This window comes from Hyalella azteca, unplaced genomic scaffold, assembly GCF_000764305.2.
Source record: "Hyalella azteca isolate HAZT.00-mixed unplaced genomic scaffold, Hazt_2.0.2 contig13457, whole genome shotgun sequence".
NCBI classification, from domain to species: domain Eukaryota; kingdom Metazoa; phylum Arthropoda; class Malacostraca; order Amphipoda; family Hyalellidae; genus Hyalella; species Hyalella azteca.
The window spans coordinates 444,265-471,103 of NW_025943380.1; the positions used below are offsets into that span (position 1 = coordinate 444,265).

Here is a 26,839-nt window from a genome sequence, read left to right on the forward strand (position 1 = left end):
ATATTGACGACGGTTCGCTCTAGTATTTTGAGCGTTTGACGACGGTTCGCTCTAGCAAATACGAAAACCACTTTAAAAAGCAAGAAAAGTTTTCGTGTGGAAGATGCAATCGTGCAGCAGCCAGTTGCACGATTGAGATTTTGTCGCCTAGTATTCTTTAGAAAGTTGAGGCAAAAATTATTCTAACTTTTTTTCGTGATTTTATTTACATTGCTTCCTTTACTGAATTTTTTTTAGGTGATGCTCGAGGAGGCGCGTCAAATTTATTTTTAAGACCACATTTAATTCATATCGGTACCTGATATTTTCTTCCGTAAATTTTTTTTAGTTACTCTAAATACATCGACACATATAACTTTTTCGTGTGACATGCATTAAATAATTATTAGCAAATCAACACAATTGCTAATATATTTTTGAAAAACGAACCGCAAGAAGGTTTGCAGCATTACTTTTCCTGGAATGTTCAACGTAATTTTTTTCAGAAAATTCCCTAGTTTCTCTTTCGCGATGTACGATTTTGAGCCGCAATATGTCCTTAGCGGGCTCTTCTACACGAACCTCGTGGCACTTGTCCTGACTTTCCATGTCGCTTGAGTGAAAGTTCGTCGTGTAAACCTCTTCGAAAGCGCACGTTCTATTGTTTGCTGACGGCTACTAAATAATTGATCGTAATTACTCAAGGCTTGTTCCTTTAAGTTTTGAGCGTGCCTAACTTTTAAAATACCTTGGTCATTCGACATGGAGATAGGTGACAATAGCAGCTTTTGGGCTCGTAAAACTTTATTGCTGATTTTTTCTGAACCGAAGAAGAGAAATGCCAATTCTCTGAACTATAAACATCGTTCAATTTATTTCAAATATTTCAGTTAGTTTCAAAGGAAAGTCAATCACTGCATCAACATCAGGGTGCGAAATTATGCTTCGCCTCAATTATTGTTCTATGGAGCTAACATTTTTTATTATCCAAGTAATTTTTGCAAACTGCTGAATACATCTCAATTTTATTTTACGTGTTCAGTTTACACCATTAATTTTCTTTTTGCAGTCATCGCTGATTGCTGTTGCGTTAAAAGTGATTAAAAGAAATGTCAAGTCGGCCATTCTCTATATTCTGTTATCTTTGATTGTTGTTGCGTGAACGGTGACTAAAAGAAGTTTCAATGTATGCCATTTCACCGTGTTCAGTCATCTCTGATTGTTGTTGCATGGCCGGAGGCTGATAAGAAATTGCGGGGAAAATGTTCAGAAATGAAGGTTTTAAATCATGGCGTGTCTCGATGTCTACAGCTGCTCACGTGAAGCCGTAGCCATCATGCCGCTCAATGAGGCGTCGAAACGCAAGAGATCGCAAAGCTGTCGCGCTGCGCCATAGAACTCTTGCATGCGAGAAATCTTTGTATCATCTTCTGATTTAAGTGTGCCGAGATTTGTATATAATATTCGAAAAAAATTAAATAATTCGAATATTGATAAAAAATACATCGACGAAACCTTTGATGTATTAGATTCGAGACAAAGTTTTTAATAATTATGAACATGGCATTTGCACAGTATTGCATGCATAGAGCAGGAGGCTCAAACTTGCGGCCTGTGGGCCGCATGGGCCCGCAAAATAATTTTGTGCGGCCCTCGGCCAGGTTCGAGATTTAGTGTAGCTGTGCATGTTTATGCTGAGCGTTGGCTACAGGACTAGTTAAAGATTTGTGGCCAACGGCTGCGCTCCTTGCATGTGATGTTATGTTGTGCTTGGTGATTCAAGGTACATGCAATATTCGTCTTTCTGCTATGTTATTGGGTTTTTCTGTCGAGGAGAGTTCATTGTTTACTTGACTTTATTTTTGTAGAGTAGTATCCCTAAAAATGTAATGCCCAAAAAATATCCCTAAACGTCCAAAAATCGAAAAATTATGTGCCAAAAAATTAAGTAGGTGTTCCAGGTTAACTATGAAAATTAATAGTTTGTCGCGCAAGTGGGCAAAAAAACTCAGCAGTATGATTTTCGTACAGTGTGCATCTCTATGCCCAAGGAATACTACGTACGTAGACATTACGAAACATTGAATCGATAACAGTATGCTGAACTGTCCGACAAACAGCGCGAGGTATAAGTCAATCACTTGAAAGTATTTTTCAGCAAACGGAGAAACTTTTTTGCAACGCATCAACACAACAAGCGGGAGATTCTGGGAAGGAAAGCTTTGTTGTTGGCGAGATGATAGAAAGGCAGCACGACCATTCACTGGAGGCCATGTTTGTAAAAGAGTGCATGATACCATGGCGTGTGAACGGTGTGATATTATCTGCCCCGAGAAGAAGAAGCTCTTCGCAGACGCAAGTTTGTCTACGAACTCAGTTGCCAGCAGGATCACCGAGTCAGTGACAAATGTTTTACAGCAACTGATTGTCGCTGTGAAAGTTTTTGTAGCATATTCCATCGGACGATGGAATATGCTACAAAACTGGTGTAACTGGTAAACTGGTGTAAGTCTACTGGTGTAACAGACATCGCATACTGTGCCGTATTAATTTGTGGCAGTGAACATCTGCTGTAGGCCTAGCAATTATAGTTTTTTGGGGGAACCACAGTCTCTACTTTTTTATTAAGAGCAAATATAACGTCAATTTATTTTAATAAACGAAACTGCCTTTGCATGTAATAAACCACGCCGAATGCAATTATTAACTATAAAAACTGTATTTTATTATTTAATTACAGTGACAGAAGTGTCCGTAAAATTTAATGGGAAGTAATTTTAGCAGGGTGGCCCAGTGTTAGCAGTTCAGAGTACCAGGATTGGCGCAGAGAGGCGCGGGTTCGATCCCAGCTCTGTGCGCCAGTTTCTGGTCAGAATCGGCAAGGAGGCCGGGCGGTTAATTAAGCAAAGCAAAATTGGAGCAGTGAGCGGTGCGTTCGAGACCGCAACAAGCTGTCAAAGTTCTGCGATATTAGAATCGGCGACAGGCCTACGGCCTATATAATGAAGGCTGAAACCGCTATTTTCGTGGTGCGGCCGCTGGCTGGCTGTTCCTTTGTGATGTGTCCCACATGCCAATATATATGAGTTTGAGACCCTGGCATAGAGTATGAGAGAATTGCTTAGAATTTAGGTTTGCCAATAGTAGCTGAGATTTATGCTCTCGAATGCTTTTTGTTGGGTTTTTCTCAAGGCAATGGATCTTCTGCGTAATTTTTAAAATTTATGGCGATTATGATGGCCAGATAATTTATCATCGCCTATATAAATAATTAAGGCTCAATCCTCCAATTACCTTAGCAGTTCATCTCCATCCTTTGATCAATCAACTATATTCAGCGTCTCATCACCGTTCTGAGAAAAACAAACTCAGCTCATAATCATTAGGTAGTCAAGTTTCATTGTGCGGACGTTGGCATACATGTTGTTCGCTGTAAAGTATTTTCGCCCGTCATGCATTGCTTCGTTAAGGCAAATAAAACACTTTTGCCCAAGACAATACGTTTGAAAAATCGGTCTCCTTTATGAAAATTGTATGTTTTCTTGCATTCTACTGTAATCATTCAAGGCGTGTCGTCTTACGCGTTTCCACGAATTGTGACCTTGTCTGTGAAGTTCATCCACTCTTGATTTTTTTGCAAACCTTCATTACATGTCAAACGTGTTTCTGCGGCATTTTCAGTGTCGTTCATCATTTATTATTCACTGTAGGTGCCATTTTCAGCAATTTATTTCCAAAAAAATGTCGTAGAGCTTCAGATGTCTCTTATATGCTATGTCTAACCTTTTAATATAAATATAATCATCCTGAATAAACAAAGGGATTTCGTAAAGTTAATTAGCGTTCATTGAGGAATTTTTCGTTCTTACTTACCTGGGGGAAGCTGATCGGTCTTCTAGACAGGCTGCATGTGTTATTCTAGTGACCATCCAGGGATTGACGGAGAGAAGTTTAAAGTGATAACCCAACAATGGCTTCTCTATATGTTGCTTTACTTAATTCTGCAGTGTTCTGAAGTCCATGGTTGATTTGGAACCATAAATAAAGAAAATACAGATGGTGGAGGGTGTGGATCACTTCCTTACATCAGTTGAAGTCTCTTAATTCTTTTAGTCACCTCATTTATCCTAAGGAAAACTAAGAATTATCGCAGCAATGGCTGCGATAATTCCCCTGCCCCTATAAAAACTGTGATGCCTTCCCTAATTCAAAATGACCGAATAATGGTTTATTTTGTTTTCCTTTAGTAAATTGAATTAAGATCGTAAATTGTTGGGCCAAATCTACTAAGCAGAACCTAGCTAAGGCACAGACTACACTGCCAGCGGTTAAAGCCACTGGACAGGCGCTCATGGTTCAGCAGGTTAAGCGCGGTTTTCAGAGCGTCCAACGTTTAGGTTACATGCTCTCTTGACTGCAGTCGGTCTGAGACACATTCACGGTCTCTAGACAATCCTAAAATTTAGCCAACACCTTTATTTCATTTCGAGAATAAATACTTAGTGCATTTTGTTTTTCTCTCTTTTCAGAGTATGGTTAACCTATTCTACCAAATTTTTATATATGAATAGGTAATTTGTACAGACATATTTGATGCGTTCGATGATGCGTGCCGAATGTTTTTTATGCCTCGGAAGTTTCAAACACATCTCCTCGGACAGTTCACCCATGATGCTTACCACGAGTACAGACAGTTAGCGGCCCTTGTGACTGTGAACGCTCCACTGACTGTAAACCACAACTGTCGCTCTTCGTCCAGCATCTTTCTGCTAAACACACAAAAGTTTGGAAGCTTCGGTCACCATGTTGATACTGTCATCAGAACCAAATGGCTGCATCACCAGGCACTTTTGTGCAGTTTGCTCAGATGTAAGCTCTCGCTATTATCAGTGATAGGTGCGAATCATTTGAAGCTTGTTATGTTGTATGATATAAATGAAATATGTGATCCAAACAGGTTATACCTTCTTATGTTAAGTTTACATCAAAAAATTTTCTTGATAGTTTGGAATTCTATTTTATAGTAAATATGTTTACATTATATTGAATATAAATTGATAATTTGTGCTTTGAATAAAACTAAAATATTCTGATTGGTAAAATGAAAAAGGTCATTTCATGCAATATACCCTTGATTAATCGTGATTTTGTATAGTTGTTTGAGCAAAAAAAACTTTAATTTCGTCCAAAAGATCAAGAACATTCATTAAAATAACATGATTGCTGACACAGAATTGAAAGGATTAAATTTTGCGTGATGCAAATTGGATCGATTTTTTCAACTGCATTTCCACTATTTTTTGATGTCTCTTGATGATAAATACGTGCTCTGCGCGACAGAGCCGCCGTCTCTTGGTCTCCTTTATAATGTGGTGTTCGTTCTGGTCCTCATACGCGATTTATGGACGCATACCTTCTCAAGTTTTGCGTCCCATTAACAAGGATCTATTTTCTCCGGCTACGATGAACTCGAAAAGAAAAGGCAGGAGCGGCCAACGAACGCCACGGCACGCTATTATTTCGGGACTTTTGATTTAGTGAGCAATAAATTTTAAAGTTCATTTTGCTTGTCGTGAGCAGAAACACGAGTAATAGAACACTGAGAAAAATTTAGGGGTCAGATCCACCCACTCTAGTAATGTTTCTCGTGTCTCAAATGAAGAACATCCCCTCTTACGTATTGATTCGTAGACAATAATAACACATGAACGACCATTTAAATTTACAGCAAAATGTGTTTAAATAACATGAATTATACCTAAATAAAATTATGTGTCATATATGATACACGGAGAAGACCATACCAACAGCCCCCTAAATATATATCCTGATCCAGGATTGTATAGGGTGATAAAATTTGTGGATGCAGTCAAATTCGTTTCAAGATGAAGCTCGTGAGACAAACTTACTAGCTTCTCCTTCAACTTAGCTTTAACTTATAGAACTTGGAAGTTGAATTTATGGGCCTCAAGCCAATTTTCTTCTTCGATTTGACAGCAGCAAAACCCCCGTGAAGGCTGGAAATAAATTATTCAATTTGAACGCCAGGAGCGGTCATGCAAACTGTCTCCCGAGCAGCAACTGGGTTAAATGGTTTCGAAATAGAAAGGGATCAACTATCATTTTCAACATTCGATGTTTAGATCTTCGACTTAAATTTATATGGCATTTTTTAACCGCAAAGGCTTTTTAAACCTTTGTCGTAATAACTTTTTTCAGTGCATTTGACAGATCATTCAATAGATATACTAAGATGTTATAGGATTGTTCGATATCTATTTATTGATTGTCTATGATCGAAAAAAATCTTGAGAGTGCATTTTTGCCATTCCTAGCAACGATTTTATCATACACGCAATTCGTATCGTAATTACCTGTTTGGCCATTTTGACATTCTTTATTTCTATGTCATTTGAATTTCTAAGTTCGAGCTCTGATTCCTTCCTGTTGAATGTCATGTTGAAACGAGCGTATTTTATTTTCATTCCTATGCTCATATTAATTATTCTTCATGAATATAAATAATTTTTATTGTTTCATTGTATTCATAAATAGGTTTACAATTATTTTTACTCGCAGTCAATAGGCATGCGATAGAAAGCCGATTATTGACTATGTCTGTCCGTACAGGCATACAAACAATTGGATTATTTTTCAGTTCTCTCTTTTGAATCAATTGTTCAATAATCTCTGTATGTTAAGGTTTTCTTGACTCTGTAATTGTTTCTCTGTACAATCGACTCGAGTTTGATTCTGTTGTGTTAACTTCCCGTGCTCACTCCTACAATGGAAAATGTTTGACTGTGAGTTTTTGAACGAATCTCTTTCTATAGACCCTTCGAGACCAAACGTCAAACAACCATGAAAGCTGATTATTTTTAGCGACTCACTATACGCCGTTTCTAATTTTTTATTCTAAACGAGATTTAGAAAAAACTGCGTCAGTAATATTGATGAACACTTCCTGTGTGCAATTTAGCTAAAGAATTCGGTTAATATGTTCTATGCCCTAAATAAATTTTATTTTATATGCTTCTGTGTAGAAAAATTATGATTGCAATAAGAAATTAACTACAGAAAATAAAATTATTTTCCAGAAATGTAGATAAATTTGGGATCAATAGATAGACTTCAGGAAGATCAAGTTTCATGGTATCCGTTTTCTTATTCACGGCACTATTTTCAAGATTCAAACCGAAAATATCCTCAAAATCGTCTTTCTATTTCACACTTCTTGTCGATTCTTGTTTGGGATTCTGCCCGTAGAAACTTATGTATACTTACCAAAAATTTGCTTTGAAATTACATTGAATTTGCATGGACCCGGCAACCATAATTTTTATTCATCCCTGCGAATCCGTCAAATTTCCTTTCATAAAAAATGATCATATATTCAGAATCAGCGACAGGTCTAACAGCCTAATCAAAGCTGACACTGCTATTACTATTATTCAACGCGGCAGTACATTTCTTCTCACGAAGCTAAGCGAGTCTGTCTTCCCATCCCTAACATGTTTACGACCTGTGCATTCCTATTATGCCGCAAGAAAATTATTGCATAAGCGCTGTGTCATCCGAAAAAGTTCCTCACTTCGACGCCCATCGGCCGCGTGCTTCAGAGCAGATCTTGGTGGGAGGATCTTATTAGACTGCGATAAACATCGGCGTCGCAGAGCGCCCCGAACAAAAGAACCACTAGGGGCTGTAGTGTCTGGACTGCTTCAAAAATCTTTGTCTTTCACTCCGCGAATGTCTTTCTTACTATTTTGAATTAATTAATCTGTTTGTTGGAACCTAAACCTTCTGTTCCGCGTCTGATTCGTCAAAAGTGGAAATATAGACAATAATTTTTCGATACTCTGCAACGTACTTTACTCTTTACCAAACTCTCAATGCATTTGCATTTGAAACTTTTCGTTTTCCGATCCATTATCTGACTTCATTGTTGTGTTTTCAACGGTACTCTCTTTTCTCTGTCGTTTAACTTAATTTTTTTAACATCATCTTCCATTATTCTCTCTTTTCTCTGCAAGTGACTTGTAAAACAAAATTTCGCCTCATTAAACACAGTCAGAACACAATAAAGTCGACGGAGCACATCCTTCTCAAGCACCTACAAGTGTCGCTGAACCTTACAATGCGACGAGCGTTTCCTCCCTCAGCGGCTACGGCCATGAGATAAATGCAATGTATATTGTGGATGCCGGCTGGTCGTGATCAATCTTTTAGTTATGGTTTTTGTTATTTCCGCTCACTCATTGACTGGATGAGCAGCTGTATGTTACCAATTATCCGTTCCCTTTAGTTGCACTGTCAATTATCTCGGTACGTGTAGTCTTTTCTCTTGCCGATGCCTTCCATAAAATTCACTGAAACTGGAAAGATTTTAATTTTTCAAACTTAAGTTGTAACGATCCTTCATTTAAAATATTCTGTCAACATCCAATTATTGTTCATTTAGGCTACGGGTTCTTCCATACTTAGTCGTAAGTGGAAATAAAAGTATTCTAGTTTCCATATATGAGTTCTGTAACTTAATATCGCCGAAATTGCTCCTTTTTTCATACCAGGTCTCATAAGGAATCAGAAGGTGAACACTCGCACATTATTGGCCTAAATGCCAAGATCATGAATTTTGCTCATTCGCCGGTCTTGTCATTATGCAGGCGCCAATTTGTGCTCTAATCTGCAATTTATGACCTAGTAATTAATCCTGCAATTAATGGCCTGGTAATGATCTTGTAATTTATCGTCCAATATAATTTATTGTCCAAAGCAGTATCTTGCTGATTCCATAACCTTTGACGCGTGCTGCTCATGACTAATTTGCTCGTATAGTAAGGAATTGGTGGTAACTCCATGGGCTGTGTTGCCAATGCGTGAAATAATAAGGCGACTGTATTCATTTGTGAGAACTCGAGAGTGGTTGACGCCCTCGGTCGGCATTTGGTTTGCTGTGCTGCTTACGCGGCGGATGTAAATTGGAATTGCGAGTCATGATAGTACTCTCCTTCATGGTTTCATATACCTAAATGACACTGATTTGATTTGTTTTAATATGTGACGATAAGTGAGGCTTATTGCAATGTTATGTACATCTAGCCTGAGCATAATTTATGCTGTTGAAACGCTGAAATTTAATAAATATGTTCCACGAGTAAGCTACCGTGCTTAACTTTAACTCCTCAGTCCTCTAAAAGATAGTGGAAGTAGTTTCGCCTCAAAAAAAAAAAAAAAACTCAGAGGCCATGCTAGGTGTGCAATTCTCCAACGAAAGTAAACGTGATCTCAACCAATGAAGTGTCGTGTAACCCTGCCCAGGTTTTCTTACTTACTCTGGTTCCACAACGTAAGCAAGGGAGCAGAATCCAAGTTGCTTCTCTGCTCGCATGGGAGGCAGCGCATTACGCCCTGGGTTAATTAGGCGTCCTGCGCTCAGGTTGTCGTTCGTGAGAAAGTCGGATTTCCACTGTCGCGCTCGCTTATCTCGACGTCTCTGGTCTAGGAGACTCTCTTTGCTGCAGCGTATGTGTGTAGTCCGTGATCTTATATTTGCTTACCCATATGTACTGGTCATACAACATCAAGTACACCACCGACTCAGTGGAATAAATTGCCTCTATGACATGCAGAGCCATTTCGATGTTAGAGTAAACATCGTTAAGGCTTGCATTTATTTTTGTCGAATTTCTTTTGAGAAGAGTTGTTCTAACTACTAAAATAAAACTTAACATTTTATTTTATTCCGTTTTGCATCTGTTCTGCCAAGCAGTGGTTATTTAATGCAAAAAATGGTTTTTAAATTAGAAAAACTCGGCAAATTGCTATTTTACCATTTCACAAAGTTTTAACTGTAATTTACTTTCATTATTTTTTATAAATTATGTTGGGAAGCCAATTGGACGCGTTTAATCTCATCTGCATAAATATCAAGTTCCTTGAAATTTATTCTGTTTCGACTTCATGAAGTGAACGGTTTGAATTGATGGTATTAATTAAATGAAATCATACATGAAGTTGAGATTTGGCGCAGGAAAGCTTGATAATAAAATGTTTGTTTTCCTGATTGTAAATCAGTGCTACGACCGCTCCCTTCCTAGTGCTGTGGGAGGTAAAATGTGTTCGGTTTTTGGAATATGTGACCAGTCATTTTTTGGGTGCTTGATAGCGAGGAAACTCACAATGAATCCTAGCTAATGCTGGGATTCATATCACTATCAATGAATCCTAGCTACTAACGCGTGTCTAATTTCTTCTTTTCATTCTACTTCCAGACCTTCCGCACGACATCTGCCACAGCCGCGTCTGGGTCTACGTTGTCTGCTCCACTTCGACTGAAATTTTGTCACGCCGAGTGTTCCACTAAGCGAAATTTTTCCCTTCGGTTTGAAATCGTTGATGAGCCAGAGCAAATTTCCTGGCCCAGGATTCAGCAATTCTAGTGTTGTGTTACCTGTTGACTATTGGTGGTGTTTCTTCAAGTTCTCAAGAAATTTGTCGAACTCATTCGGTTGCATTAACAACTGTTTCTACGAAAAAACTTTACTTCCTGTTGTCGTTCATTTAACAAATTCCAATTTTAGTCAGCAGCATTAATGCCCTTAGCAATGGCCTGAAATTCTTGCCATCAAAGTTGAAATTCATTGCGTGTGTTAAAATGCAAATTATTTAATTTTTGGTGGGCCGTATTTATTATTTCAGTCGGCCTTTTTACAAATAAAATATTTTTCGAAGTGATATATTTTTTAATGATCAATAGATGTCGCGTTCCGATCGAGAGGGCTGGGACCCTGAGCAGTTGAGGATTAGTGTCCAGGAACCTCAAAGAATAGAACATGTCTGTTCATTTTTACGACCAGCAAAATTCAAATCGTCCCGCAAGAATGAATCAAAAGGTCGCAGTGTACGCGTGGACGATGACTACTTCGAGAGACAACAGGAGTTTTCTTATTATCAATACATGAATAAAAATAATGACTCAATTGACCCGGCATACCACGGGAAGTTGACAGGTAATTTTACTAGTACAAAAGAATCTTCAAACAATAAACAAGAAAGAAGCAAAATGACAACGATTTCTCAACAAATAACTACAAGAACTTCAAAAAATCAGCGTATACCTGAAGGCGTTGTCTGTCCGACTGGTCAACGACCCGCAAAAATAGTCCTGATCTATTACTATTTTCTGGAAAAAGCGCTTGAATTCTTGAATAGTTTCATGGCGCCTCGCAGCCGACAACGCGTCATTCGTTCCGGATCATCCGGAGGTTCGGACGAGGCAAAAACACGTCGAAGATGCCGCGTTGTCTCCAAGATAACTGCCTCTCCTCTCATGTTTTTAATGTTCACTCTTCCGTCGCTGGTGTACGGCCAAGGTGAGGAACGTCGTTAGCGAGACCTCCTGCAAGTGTTTGTTTGGCTTAAATTACACTCCAGTACATCTATTGGCTCGTTGACATTTAAGTTATTGATGTTTTTCGATGTTGAGTCTAAAACCTGTGGTTAATATGCATTGATCAATGATGTTTTTTCGATTAAAACAACGGATTATTGAAGGTAAATGAGAAAAAATAACTCTGCTTAACAATTTTTTTATGTGTTGGGATTAAATATTTATGTAACGGAATGAATTCGAATTATATTTCAATCAAGTCATGATAATCAATTGGTCCGAAAATTCATGGTGACCTTTAAAGGAGTTGTAGACAGTCGTTTCTTATACTTGTTTATTTTTTCTTGTATTTTATATCTTCAGCCAGTCGTTATCAATTGAATATTCAAAATATCGGTGTAATCAATCTGTATTTGCTAGTGTCATATCCTGTCCTGCTAAAGCCACAGAAGATGCGAAATTCTTCTGTTTGGCACGATTGAATGCTAATCTTGTTGCACAATTGTTCACCATGTTGAACTGCGGACAGAGAGCCTCAATAGGAACCTTGTTGGTTCTTCAATGTAGTTCTGGAATCTTGACTTCCAAAAATGAAATGGTCCTGTTGGCTAAAATTTTACTTGCTCAAACTGAGACGTTCAAAAAGTTGAAATCCATAAAGCCATAGATACGGATGACTATGAGTCACTGCATTAATACGGGTACATCAGCGATGCAGGTTAATGAAAATAAAATTATTTAACTATGACGCTTTTGTTCTATACATCCCGTTATTGATCGGTTACAATTTTTCTTATATGATTCATAATCACACGAACTGCGTTGCAAAGAGAAAGTTCCGTCACATCTATACCAGCTTGGATCTAAAGAGTTAAAGTAATATCATTGCCAAAATTTGATGAAATCTCTTCTAAGAACTTTGTCATAAAAACTTCATGAGCTGTCCTTCACATAACTGTCCCTTACAGCAACTTCGTGCGTCTTAAATCATAGCGCTTGTTATTGTGACGAGAAGGACTCGTGTCCTTATTTAGGCTTGGTTCTTTAAGCTGCTGAACGGCTTTCTGAACTCTCGTTACGTGACCCGAGATAAATTCGTGACATAGCATGTGCTACGGGAGCCTGTTATGGATTACGCCCCACTGTGTGTAAATGAAGAGGCCCTCTGTTTATCATCCATTTTCCTGACACGACTCAACGGGGCACGTTACAAGACTTATGACAATGTAAGGGTTTTTTTTTTCGAAAGTGTATCAATGAATCAGGTGCCGATGAATGAGCGAACTTCATTAGGAGTCGTGCCGGTTTTCGATTTATTTCTTTTCATTCCTCACATAGACGATATTGCTGTTATGATTTAATTTTATTATTTCTTTTTCAATTATGATGTCGATTCTTGCAAGTTAAATAGAAAAAATGTAATATGTTGGGAGCATTCTGATGATAATTTTCCTGGAATTCTCGTCTATAAAAATTGAAGTACTCAAGCACACATTACCTATTATACGAATAACGTAAAAAAATTAAATACTAAAATAATATTAAATATTAAGAATTAAAATAAAATAAATAAATAAATAATATTAAATATTTATTAATATAATAAAATTAAATAATAATATAATGATATTAAATAATATTAAATATTATAAATTAAATCCCACTCTACCTCAGACGATGGATTTTTCCACGACTGGAACACGACGGAGGACGCGCGATGCTTCCTACAGCACGGCGGCTCTGTCGCTAATTTTTTCATCAATGAGAGCTTGCCTGTCGGCTCAGTCATCGGTGCGTTCGTAATTCTATTAGCTTTCACGAAAATTGTATGATATTTTACACAATATTGATACAATATATCTTACAATATTGATACAATATATTTTATATTTTATATTTATACAATATTGATACAATATATTTTATTTATTTTACACAATACATTTTAGGCATCTGGTTCAAAATATTTGCTGTATATGTTCGCCTACGTAATACTTGTATTGCTAATATGTTTTAGTTATTTCATTAATAATTATTACGCTTCGCGGTCAAACTTTCACATTTGTGCACTGATCCAGTAAATCGAATTTGGCATTCCAGGTAAATAATTTTCATTCCAAATATTTTATAGACGAGGCTGTATTTGGTGTTTATTGTTGCAGGTCTCCACTGGAAAATAAAATTGTCGACGCATTTGCGTGAAATTTGGTGCCACAATTGGATCAAATTTTCAAAATAATTGAAAATTTAAAACTAATACTAAACGAATATTTAAGAAAACTATTGCTATTGGTGACTACAATTAAAATAATCTTAACTGCAAGTTTCCTTAAAGATAAATATCTACACGTATATCAAGTTCCATTTTCATTCTACTTCTGAGGCAGCATTTTTATTGTATAAATAAATTGCCAGGATCTTTGATGATCGGCGGCGACGCTGGCGAGGGCGGAGATATTCACCTCACGTTGGCAGATCGCGGAGTGCCCATTCAGATCGCCGACAATTCCAAAGATCTCATCCTCACCGGCAGGATTGATAAAGAGGTTCGTTTATACTTTCTAGTGGAATCGGACAAATATTTTCTAGTGGAATCGGACAAAATTTTTCGGTTAATATGTGTTATTAATATTGACCGGAAGAACTCAAATGTAGAAGTTAATAATTTGGATTTAGTTGTAATGCATAAGCGCAACATTTAGATTTCATATATGAGAGCAGATTTGTCAAAACCCTGATATTTTATAAATGATTTCCGTCGTACTTTTCTGAGTTTATTTCCGTCTTACTTATTTTCCGTCTTACTTTTTCTGAGTTTATTGACTTTTTTTAGTTTTAATTTGTATTATTTTCTTGTTTAGGGTAAAGTTGGCCAAGCGCACATCATCGCCGACGTCGTCTGCAAGAAACTTGGAACCAAGGATGCGGTGAGATTTCCTTCGAGAATAAAAATAAACGGAAATGTCTACCAATTTCGCGAAATTAACTGAAAAATATGTATAATTTTCAATAATTTAGTTACAAGTTTCACCGAACACATTTAATGGTTTTTGATAATGCGTCTTGCAGGCAATCAACATCCCAGTGATCATCAGAGTAACGGACGTGAACGATAACGCTCCGGTTTTCATCGGTGCCCCTTACAAAGTCAATATTTCTGAGGTGAGGCGACTTTGAAATGAATTACTTTCATGGAGTAGTTGGTAACTCGGTCAACTTGCGTTACTTCATCTTCGTCTGGAACAAACTTGAAAATTTACTTCATCCCAAACTTGTAGGCGGCCGCGATATATGTGGGATAAGGTGAGAGATTTTCAAGTTTAGGAAAATCGAATTATGGCCTCTTTTTTATTTTAAGTAGTATTTCAGCTTTTATTTCCCGCAATTTTTTTTGAAAATTGTATCTTTTCACGCTGAATTTGTAAAAAAATTCTGTCTGTGAATACAAATAAGGTTCGCTGGTTTAGACATTCATAAGTAACTTTGGATTATTAAGTATTCATGAGTAATTAACTCACAACAGGCAACAGTCGTGGGCACTATCATCTTCAGTGACATTCAGGCCACGGACGATGATCAAAAGGGCCCCTTCTCAACCCTCAAGTACACCATCGGCCCGGGACCACATTCGGTCTGTTGAACTTTCTGCATTTAATTCTACTCAGTTATATCAATCACACCAGTTTCGAATTTTACTAATGAATTTCGAATTTTTTACCAAAAACCTGTGTGCTACACGAACAGGAGGCAGTTTTTCTCTTCGAGACACATACATTAACATCTCCGGAATTTTTCCCGTCATAATTTTTCCATTTTTATTTTTTCCTGACAAGAAAATATGCCAATTATTTTATTCTATTATATTTACTGTATATGCATTTAAATTTTTGCATTGCCGAAAGGGAATGTACTGAGCTAAATCAAAGTTGAGGGTTTTTGAGATTAAATTAGTATTGTATTTGTTTATCATGTATATTTATGACGATTTAAATTCTACAGGAATTGTTTGACTTCGAGTCTCCTCTGAAGGGTTCTCTGCGGCTGAAGCAGCCTCTGGACTACGAGACAGCACCTGTGTTTAACCTAACCATCGTAGCGCAGGTCTGTGCGCCTGAAACTCTTAACCTGTGCATTTTAATTTAATAATTAAAATATATATCGTACATAGTTACCTCAACTCAATCCTTAATCTTACTAATTAATTACCTGTTCCAGGATTTGGGATCTCCGCCGCAACGCTCGAAGACTTTTCTCACCGTCTACGTGGCAGACAGCGACGACCAAAACCCGGCCTTCTCTCGGCAGCGCTACATGGCCACCCTACCTCAGCCTGCTGTCAGAGTATGCATTCAATTACGAGATATGCTTTCCAACCCTTTTTAACTGACCGTAACTCTAGGTACTAAGCTTTTAGGTAAGATAGTCTTTGATGACGGAAATGGTGTTCTTAGTATAAATGAAATATGCTATTTGAAGTTATTTCTGCTCTGCAAAATGTACGTTACGTCACAATTAAGTATGCTTCGTAACTTGCATTTTCCCATTGTAATCATTGCTTATGTTGAAGTGGCCCATCGTAGACGTATTTTGAAGTGCAAATTTTTACACAATTTTTCGATTTTTAGCGCATTTTCTCATTTATGAAAAAAATGCACTATTGTGCTCGCCATGTCCGTCTGTCGGTCCGTCCGTGACTTCATGTTTTCGTCGACGAGAAAATGCGCTCTCTGTCACGCACTAAAGTGAGTACTGAGTTATATTTTTTAAATTATCTGTTGAAAAACACATGCAGCCAAGTTGACACCTGGAATCTGTTAACACGACCGAGTATGTTGTGGTATTATTGTTTGAATATAAGGCATACTTCTCATTTTATTTTTCTATCTTAATTTTTTAATATAGTTATTCTAATTGTTGCGATTGAGCTTGGCCCAGGCTCACGAGGCTCGAATTCGATTCATTACTCAAGATGATAATACCAGACGCGTTCGACGTCTGATATTACCAGTATTACCAGGTAAATATACTGTAATACCAGTGCGCGGAGGCTCCCAAGGGCCCTACTATCAAAATAGATTATAGTTCGTAACTCCGATTGTCAACCACTGACGGCTTTTCAAGTTAAACCCACTAACCACAGACGAGATTTCGTGCGCTACGTGTACTTGGGCTGCCACGTGCACTTGTTAGTTTTGCAGTTTTGTTAGTAAGGCCCTTAAGCTCATCGTGCTCAACTCTTATTCTCCGTCAGGGCGCTCAGCTCGAGGTGCAGCCTGAGCGCATCTTGGCCAAGGACCGCGACGAAGGCATCAACGCACAAGTCAAATACTCACTCGCTGCCGGTGGGTTCTTATTAGTATAAATAATTTTACTTGTTTCTTTTTTGGAAAAATTTGAGAATGAATGAAATATTTATTAGGGCTTCTAAAATGATTAATTGTGCGAAATTCAATACCGGTTTTGTAGTTTCCCGGTTACCCTGTTGTTTTCCTGCAATAAATAAACTATATTTTTATAATGCTCCAGGAGAGTCGAAGTCTAGGAAAATAGTGTGGATGCTTTCTGGTAGAATATCCTGATGCTTTTTGATTAAACCTTCTTCTCAGAAGATCCAATTATCTATTATGTACCTAATTAGGCAACATGTTTGCTCGTAATTCCTCTTGAATTCAATAATTGTTTTTCTACAGACGTTCCTGAAGCCGATCTCTTCAGCATTGAGCCGGTGACGGGAAATGTATATCTGACTCGCGATGTTCCCATTGACCTTATCTCACAGCCCGTCTCGCTCTCTGTCTTTGTGAGCACGCATTTTTTTAAATTAAAAGTTATTTAGCTAGCACAAGCTTTTGGCTGGTAATGGTCGTCGATATTGCGATGAAACGACTGGATGAACTGTAATCGAAGTGATTGGCCCTCTGTTGATCGTACGACATTCTTAGGCCTCTTTTTTGACCGCAACGACAATGTGAATATTGCTAGTCAGGAAAGAAATTCGCCCAGTACTTAATTGATAATTTGAAATTTGATTTGAAAATTGATAATTTTGACCTCTGAAATTTATTGTTTAATATACTATAGAAGCTGTGATCTTATGATAAGGATGAATGCGAAATCAGCCTTCGCATCAAAATTCAAGCCTCTGAACTTGAAAATTCCGTCCTCGAGTATGAGTTTGCTCAGCATTTCAGACTTAATTTTCTGCAAAATAATTAGTTCGTTACTAGGTATGATTTGGTAAAATCGCTGGCAATTTGTAATTCCTTTTCTATTGTTCGCAGGCGACGCAAGTAGATAACCCAGATCGCAGAGCGGGGACGATCCTGACGGTGTCACGACGAGGATACAAGTCATCGCAGCTGCAGTTCGTCAAGACTTTCTACAACGTCTCGGTGCCTGAGAACGTTCAGCCTGGAGCTCTCATTGCCGAGGTCGTCATCAACAGGAACATTGATGAGGTCTGGGGCTTGCATTAATATGTAAGAACAAATTTTATGATATTATATTGTGCCGAATTGACATAAGTCGTTAAAAATTAAATTCATTAAGCTTTCCCTAGCGTAAAAATCAGCCTCTTCCAAAGTTATACTGGCGCATGCATGTTTCTCTTTCTTGAGCTTCTACAATATTTTTAGACCCACGTTGTTATGTCTGCTTGCTCACAGAACGTTCGCTTCCGACTTGATGATTCTGCTGCGGGAGTGTTCAGGATTTCCCCCAACGGACAAGTGCGTTTAGAAACTCACCTTGACTATGAAGAGAACGAGCACCAGGAATATGACGTTGGCATCTCTGTCACGGATGGAGAATACGTGAGTATCGCAGCTGAATTCATATTAAAATCTTTCGTAGATCTGGTCTTGTAGCAATACGCAATGTTCTCACTAAAACATGCGTTAAGTGCTGGTTCTGATTCGTTACCTTAAATACTTCGGTCCAGTGGAAACAGTTCAGAGTGACAAGATTGGAGCAGTGAGTAGCTGGTTCTATCCCAGCTACCTGCTGCAGTTCTGGCAAAAAATCGCTAGAAGGCTTGGCTGTTAAGCAAAGCAAAATTGGAGCAGTGATTTGCATGTTCGAGGCACTCAACAAGCTGTGAAAATTTTGCAAATCAGCGACATATTTGACGGCCTAATCAACTCCGACATCGCTATAATAACTATTAATTATCGTTACTTTATTCCTCATTTACTGCAAATAATCTTCATTCAATTCTGCTACTACAATTTTTTTCTTTCATCAACCACGCGCTCAGCAAGACACAGCGACGCTGCATGTGGTCGTGCTCAACGTGAACGACTGGGACCCGCGCTTCAGGTTCCCGCAGTACGAGTTCTTGGTGGGCGACGGCGTGCAGGAGGGTGCCGTGCTCGGCACTGTCCAGGTCGCTGACGGGGACATCGGGGACACCATTGAGCTCTCGCTCCTAGGGGATGACGCGAGGTAGGGTTTTTTAGAAATTTATTTCCTTACAGTTTTTTTGAGAAATTTCATACCTTCTGTTAAGAATTTGTATAGATGAGAATCATGAGTGGAAATCGTCTCTGGGATTTGAGTATATATTTATAATGAACGTTGATCTTAATTTTGATCGATCTTTTCCTACGTTTCGAGTGCGAGGTGAACAGCTTATATTTAGTAAAGGAATTTATCTACTGCTGATAATTTTTATGAATAATTTGCTGTTAATATTATGTATTAACGTTGTGTCGATGTACTGCTGTCATTCGTCTGTGTTCAGTTCAATGCACCATATTGAATACCATTCTCGTGAGCGCTTACTGCTGCCCTTGAATCATGTGAAAAGTTTATTTCCCTGGACTGCATCAACTCCTATAATGCAACATCACTGAAACAATGAATAGACGCTTTCAAGGATCGAATCCCTATTTTCGCTATCCGATATGTCACATATGTATATATAGGTTAGATTACTATTCTATAAGAAAGATAATATTTTACATTAAAATACACCCTAATTCAACTCCAGCTGCGAGGTTATAGCAGCCAATGAATGATTAGGAATAAATCCTCAGTTCATGAATAATGAAGATGTATGTGTACAGGCACTTCAGTGTAGATGCTGGAGGCCACGTTAGGCTTGTTAGCCTTGATGGCCTCAACTCGTCCGAGGCTCACGTCGTAGTCATGGCTCGAGACTCCGGCCACCCGCCTAGACAGGTGAACCTTGAATCCGGGTCATCAGAAAAGTTCTTCTGCTGATCAAATTTATATAAATTGTTTCAGAATAGCTGGAAATTTCAATTTTTTACCTTTAGAGTTACTGTTGTCTGAAAAAAACTATTCTAAATATTATAACCGAACATTTATGCAAGTATAAAGTAATATGATGCTCCGACGCACTTACTACGTTTAGTTTTCTGCTCAAACGTCGGTGTATCTGTGCCTGTAAACAATATCAGGAAATTTAATTCCGAAAATATTGGTTTTATTAAAAAAACTTGAATGCAAATATAAGTACTTTTACGCTTCGATCAACTCAAAACGTTGGCTTTTCTGCGCAGACTTCGGTGCCAGCTGTGAAGAACAGCTGAAAATTTAATTTGAACACCATTTTCGTCAATGTTGTTAGATCTAGTCATTTAAAGTTTTGATATTGAACTAACTTCAATGCGAATATAACGTACTTAAATGCTATTTTTGATTTTGTTTGATTTCGGCACACAGACTTCGGTGCCTGTGAATAACAGCTGGAAATTTAATATTAACTCCATTTTCGTGAATGTAGTTTGACTGAGTCATTTAAAGTTTTGATATTGAAATAACTTGAATTCTAATATAACGTACTTACATGCCATGTTCAACTCACTATGTCTGATTTTGCCACGCAGACTTCGGTGCCCGTGACTGTAAAGTTCCCGCGCGCTCTGACAAGCCTGAGTGCCACGTTCGAGCCCAGCTGGTGGTTCCTGCTGCTGCTCATCTTCGGCTGCCTGCTGGGAGTGCTCATACTGATCGTCATCTGCCTGGCCGTCTATATTCATAAAAAGTGAATATTTCTCCACCTTGTTAGATATTATTTTCATAGTACTAAAATTCGGATAAAAAGTTGTTTCAAATAAAACGGGGATAAGAGTAAAAGGGTGGTTAGTTGTGTTTCACCTTGTATTTTTGTTGTGTTTCACCTCGTATTTGTTCTGTTTCACCTTGTATTTCACCACCAAAAACATCTCTGCACCTTGTTTGATATTATTTTCATTGTACTAAAATTCAGAGAAAAAGTTGTTTCAAATAAAACCGGGAGAAAGAGTAAAAGGGCGGTTAGTTGTGTTTCATATTATATGTAAAGGTTTTATTAGTTTAAAACAATTATTGGTAATTAGAATTTGATTACTATGCTTAAATTTAAATGAAAGAGTTCCTAAATTGGACTATTTCAAAACATTAAAACGAGTCGACAGGAATATTTGTTCCGTAACTTTAACATCTATTATTCTTGACAGCATAATTTCGTGCATAGCAATGAAGATGATTATTTTACACCTGCAGCAAGAAGTTCCGAGAAGATCCGTCGGCTGCGCTGCCCACGAAGCTGAGCCAGCTCGTCCACCCCGCCATGAACGCCTCCAAGGTGGCGCCCCTCAGCCATTCTCAGGTCAGCGTTCGGCAACTCCTGAAAATTAATATTTTTGCTAATTACTAATAACTGTGTTATAGAAATGGGGAAATAATGTTGGAAGCTAATCTCGAAGTGATATTGGAGGCTCACCTCTCACTGTGAACTGAGTTTTTTAACTCAAAATGGATAAATTTTTTATAAAAATTGGCGTCGAGTAAAATTTGTGAAGTATTTGCACATCATCAATTCTGATACCCAAAATTTATTCGATAATGGTGATTTACGAGGCTTACGTAATTTCTTGTTATATTTAACGCAGTGGGAGAATTTAGAACGAGTTATGAAACATGCATGGATACTTCTTTTGACTGACTTTAGTGAAGTGATCTTTAGGCGTTAGTTTCATGGCAGTGGGAGTTGATGGTATATATAGTGGCCGTCCGTCCTCAGGACAAAGTTCCTGCTTGTGAATATGTCTCAAGTAGGGACATAGTTCTGCGTGTGAATATGTCCCAATTAACGACAAAATCAGGGACATATGGCTGTACACAATCCCTATTTTAATAGCTCAATAATTTTTAACATAACATAACTTAACATAGTGATCTCAGCGCTAAAGTGTAGGCCTGATGTGGCCTGTCACCGATTCTTTTCCTTTTCGTGCCTTGTTCACAGAAGATCTAAACTCGTGTCATTTGACCGGATCTTTTCATGACTGACGATAGTTTGAAGTAGCTACTGGACTTCCACCGAGTTCGATATGGTGCTAGGCATTTCAAATCTGAACATATATAATATATATTTCCATAGCTTTATATAGTCTGTTCGTGAACGCGTTCATACTTGGATCGCCAACGATGTCATCGGGGAGGCTGTTTTTTTGGTTGTGTTCTTTCAGTTCCTGTAATTACTGGTTATTAACATACCAATCATTTTATTGAACATTACGCAAATTTCTGCATCTTTATTTTTATTTGACCATCATTATAATGTATTCTATGTTTTCAGTCGCGCAACGGCGGCAGAGTCGATGACCGCAACGGAACGACGCGCATCTTCAGCCAGACGCTCATCGGCAACAAACACTCACGCGACAACACAGGTAGCCTTTCCAATCTTGATTGCAAACGACTGCAATTCTAGCTTGATAAACAATAAAATAATTTCATTGGTTGTCTTCTTTTATTCAATTGGAAGTGCCGTAATAACGACTCGATGAGTTTACCTAATGTTAAGAGTTATCATCAGGTCATATTAAACTAAGTAGGAATACGTACTTCCTCAGGGCAAGTGTCACTCTTTATGCTGCCCTTATTCGTTTGTTTAATAAAGTTATAATATGCTTTTCAATGAAGATGTTCTAAACTCTCTTCATAATGCTGTTAATAACTTTGCATGTCTATTTTTCGCAGACTGCCGAAGTTCCGTCAGGTAATTTCAATCCCTCTCCATGAGACAAAATTTTATATATGCTCTGCCTATAGCATGAATTTCTATGCAGGTTTCACATGCAGCGAAGCCGAGGACAACGACAGCCCCAACCTCTCACACCCGCAGCGGCGGCGCTACTGCAAGAACAGCGTAGCGCCACAACCGCCACACGGCGGCAGCAGCAGCGACAGCAGCGCCACAGGAGACGTTGCGTCGCTCAACGGCACGTCGTCCACAGCGTCCGTCGGGACACCAGAGTTCCAGAGGAATGAACTTGGCGGGTGAGATGCACAAATATGCTTTGTATCAGCGGTGTCAAGGGTGGTTGGGGCCATTAGACTTCAGGGTACCACGATTTTGGGAATTATACAGCCCAGCCACCTCGCCGATTTGACCACAACTGTAGCAGATAGCTGGAATCGAACCCGCAGGTCACTGCTCCAATTTCGCTAGGCCACAATGCTTTGATAATCACTAATGCTTCTGTAAATGTGCATTGTATTATATTTAACAAATATTTTGAAAGCCCAAATAGAACTATCCTAAGGTTGTGACAGAATTTTCAATCTTCAGTTAAGGTGAATACATTTGAAAGAAGTTTATTTAAAAATTCCTCTTTCAAAGTAGAGTAATTTCTTATTACTGTATTAGTCAGCTTATTACGGGCAGCTTTCATTATGTAAAATTCCGTATTTTTTCTAATTACTTGGCCTTAAATATTCTCCTGTGTTCTTCCTTCAGTTATGCAACCCCTGCTTGCAATTTCTCGGCACTCATCTTAAAAACATATCATTCCGTGTTGAATTTCTTCAAATCTCTTTCATACCCGTAAATTTACTCATGCCTTTTTGAGCCTAATTCAGAGATGAAATATCTACCCAACTAAAATGATCTATTTGAGCCAACTTAACCTAATCTCTCACGTCATGATGACGTCAGAAGTTCGGACGGAACGGCCCGGGCGACAGGCGGCGCTCCGCACCACCGCTCTGGCCACATTCCCCCTGCCCCTCCCCCACCTCCCCCACCCACCGGCACCTCCTCCCCCTCCTCCTACCACTTCCCACTCTCTGCATCCTTCAGCCCCCGGCACCGCAGCCCCAGCCCTGCCTCCCCGTACGGGGAGTCCATGTCCACCTTCTCCCCACACGTCCTCAGACCGCCGTCTGCTTTCTCCTCGGGTGAATAAATATTTGCATTGAAAATCAATGCCATCAAATATTTAAAAAATACCTCGAGTAATATGAATACGAAAACAACACTTAAATAAATGGAAAAAAACACAATTAGTGTGAATTATGAACATTTTAATGTGCTATTTCTCAATAGACAATGCTCAAATTGATAATATATTTGGTCTAAAGTTAATTAGGAAATTTGTAATAACGAAAATTACTAAGCATAAGCGAACTAAATGATTTATATACTTTTTCTTCATTACTTGATCCCTACAATTACATGATTGGTGTCAGCTCCCTCGCTAAGCCAAGGGAGGTTCGTGTAGGCATACCAAGAGTCTCTTGGAATTTCTTTCTCATGTACGTTTTAAAAACTTTGAGTCGCAACCCGAAGCTTGAATTCGTTTAAGAAGTTTACAAGTAAAAAATTTAATTCATGATCGAATCTCTAAGGGGACAACTGAAGTTTATTACTAATAAAACAGCTTCGATGATTTTAAATGTGAATTGTTTAGCATAACAGAATTATTTTATGTTTGATGGTTGTGCATAGTCGCTTGATCCGTTTTTATCATCTCTCCTATATTTTTTTTGCTCTTTCGCTCACTTGTTTATAGCTCTTTCTAAGTATAACGTGTCCTCGAACTTCGGTTGAACCAGACTCCCCGACAATCGCTTCGTCAGATTATGTTGATAATAATAATAATAGTAATAATTATAATAATAATAATGATAATAGTAATAATAGTAATAATAATAATGATAATAGTAATAATAATAATGATAATAGTAATAATAGTAATAATAATAATAATAACAATGATAATAATGCCACGTGCGTACGCAGGAGGCGCATCGCTGGCGTCGGAACACGGCGCGGTGAACACGGCGCTGTTCGACTACCAGCCTCAGCGCACCGTGTGGCCGCCGGGCTCCATCCCCAAGCGCGTCAAGAAGTTGTCGTGGGAGGACGAGCTCTACAGCCAGGTGAATAATTCTGAACTTCTCATGCGCTAATAATAATAACGAGAGAAATTTTCTGAACATTTTTCTTTCTGAACTTTTCTGAGCTTTTCTGAACTATTTCTGAAAAATTTTGAACTATTTTTGAACTTTCTCATGCGCCAATAATAATAGCGAGAGGAAATTTCTGAACTTTTCTGAGCTTTTCTGAACTATTTCTGAACTATTTCTGAACTATTTCTGAACTATTTCTGAACTATTTCTGAACAATTTCTGAAAATTTCTGAACTATTTCTGAACTTTCTCATGCGATAATAATAGCGAGAGGAAAATCTTTCTACAGACCTTTCATGCTTCTTTAAACTTGAACATTATTCGAAATATATAGATTGATTCCGGGGTAAAGCCTCCACAGATGGTGGTTATGGTTGTCAACAATAGTTTTGAGATTATTCAGATTACTGTTTTTTTATTTAGTCCCGCTATCATGACTATTCTCAATCGGTAAGTGTGAAATTTTCCAATCAACTAAGTATAACAGACTCTGTAACCTTCTACATGGAGAATTCATTTTGATGCTCAGTATCTGTATTTCTTGTTATTGCTGGTTAATATAAATTTTCACACAACAGCATTTCCTTATCGTCGTCAATTGTCATCATTTCTTTAACTACTCAGCTCATTTCTAGAAATATCTCAATGATTGGAAGATTTATCCAACATCGTTTGAGATTGTATTCAATTGTGCATTTTATTGCAATAACAATTATTAATCAATGTTTTATTGCAATGATATTCGTTTATTATTGCAATGATATATTTATTTATTATTAACATGTATTTATTAACGCTTTATCATGTTACGATGCAGACCGAACTAGACCCCGAGGTGAGTGTGACGCCCATGCCACATAGAGCGCCCCACCAGCACCACCACCAACACAGCAGCGACGCGCCTGGCCTTACTGTCTATTTCTGAACATTAAAGTGTAATTATCTGCATTAGAGAGGGGCTTTTGTTGCAGCCACAGCGATGACAGTTATAGGTAAAACATACCCGTTATTGAAGTTTAAATTTTTAATTCAGTGAAAGGCGGATTATTCGGGAAAAAAACGGAAAAAGTTAGACGGATTATTAAGGACGGTTGGTTTTATTTAGCAGTTGTTTCGACTTCCTGTGTCTTGCTTCCACGGACAATGAATTCGTTTTTGATTATGCAATTTTATAGCCGTTTTGTAATGTCAGGAATATATTGCAGCAAGACTTTGGTACAATTTTTTTACGCACACACTGGACGTTATTGCACAGAAAATATTTCCTAATTTAAAACATTAATTCGTATTAATAATTTTATTTTCCTGATTGATAATCCAAATGTTTTGCCAAATAGAATAACGAATTTATTATATGAATCACATTTCGCTAATTATGAATTTATTTTCGATAAACACGATCTCAATATAGGTGATGCATTAACACTTTATGTTGGTTCAAAAGGTATGGAAGATTATATGGGATGAATTTTAGATTCAATATGGGATGAAGTTCAACATTTGTATCATCTTAACAGTATCTTATTTGTTTGTATAAATCATCATTCATACCACAATCCTGTTAATTTATGGGTTGCTTCTCTCATTGATTCGCTTCGTTTGGATAGTCATTTTTAAATATTTTATGTATAACCTTATTTTTTATGTCCTATGTAACCCAAATGTTTTTATCTTAATCTTAAACACTAAACAAATTTTTCAAACTGACTAAACAAAGTTCGAACGAGCAAGCTCAAACATATCGGTAAACAAACTTTAATCAATGAATTTGTTTAAAATAAGATTTGATGTTGATCTTGACGAATAGAGTGAAAAAATAGTTGACTTTCATATGTTACTATAGAACAATCGACACGGGCTTTGTATTATAATCGGAAAATATTATAATTTTAAAGTAAATTGCAATATAAAGTAGTAAAAAATAAAAATATGTATTATTGACTAAAAATAGTGCATATTAATCTGTGATATACGTAAGTTTTACTTAGTGTGCGCAAATGAAACGCTCGTGGCACGTTCTCATGAAGGCCGCTGGTAATTTTATGCTAGTGTGATAATCACGTTGAAAAATCCAAAGGCGTTGACGTATAATGTATAACGGCAATAACTTGATTCTTGGCAATCCTCATGTAAGTAGTTTTGTTGAACGCAGAATGCGAACTCTATTTACGGCAATTATCCTGTAGATATGTATTTTTGTACATTTTCGCATAATTTGTCTACTAGTGTTGTAGCAAGTTATCAATAAAAAGTTCCTCCCTC

At 37.8% G+C, this 26,839-nt stretch overlaps 1 protein-coding gene and 1 long non-coding RNA gene across 2 annotated transcripts in view; both read left to right on the forward strand.

Moving 5' to 3' along the window:
* Positions 1 to 10,682, forward strand: part of LOC125178884 — a 103,034-nt gene extending 92,352 nt beyond the window's left edge. Inside the window, exon 3 of the long non-coding RNA XR_007157056.1 lies at positions 10,254 to 10,682. This is a non-coding gene — a long non-coding RNA (uncharacterized LOC125178884). The remainder of the gene's footprint in view (positions 1 to 10,253) is intronic.
* A 1-nt stretch (position 10,683) lies between these two features.
* LOC108672507 (protocadherin-16) lies at positions 10,684 to 26,839 on the forward strand. The gene is made up of 21 exons (XM_018160185.2): positions 10,684 to 11,354; positions 13,046 to 13,162; positions 13,787 to 13,917; positions 14,233 to 14,298; positions 14,441 to 14,533; positions 14,895 to 15,002; positions 15,371 to 15,472; positions 15,587 to 15,712; positions 16,623 to 16,713; positions 17,062 to 17,171; positions 17,653 to 17,829; positions 18,037 to 18,183; positions 18,627 to 18,814; positions 19,438 to 19,552; positions 20,224 to 20,381; positions 20,882 to 20,987; positions 21,960 to 22,053; positions 22,453 to 22,663; positions 23,322 to 23,563; positions 24,408 to 24,547; positions 25,395 to 26,839. Exons 1-21 carry the CDS (start codon positions 10,739 to 10,741, stop codon positions 25,500 to 25,502), a joined length of 3,246 nt encoding a protein of 1,081 aa, XP_018015674.1. The 5' UTR covers positions 10,684 to 10,738; the 3' UTR covers positions 25,503 to 26,839.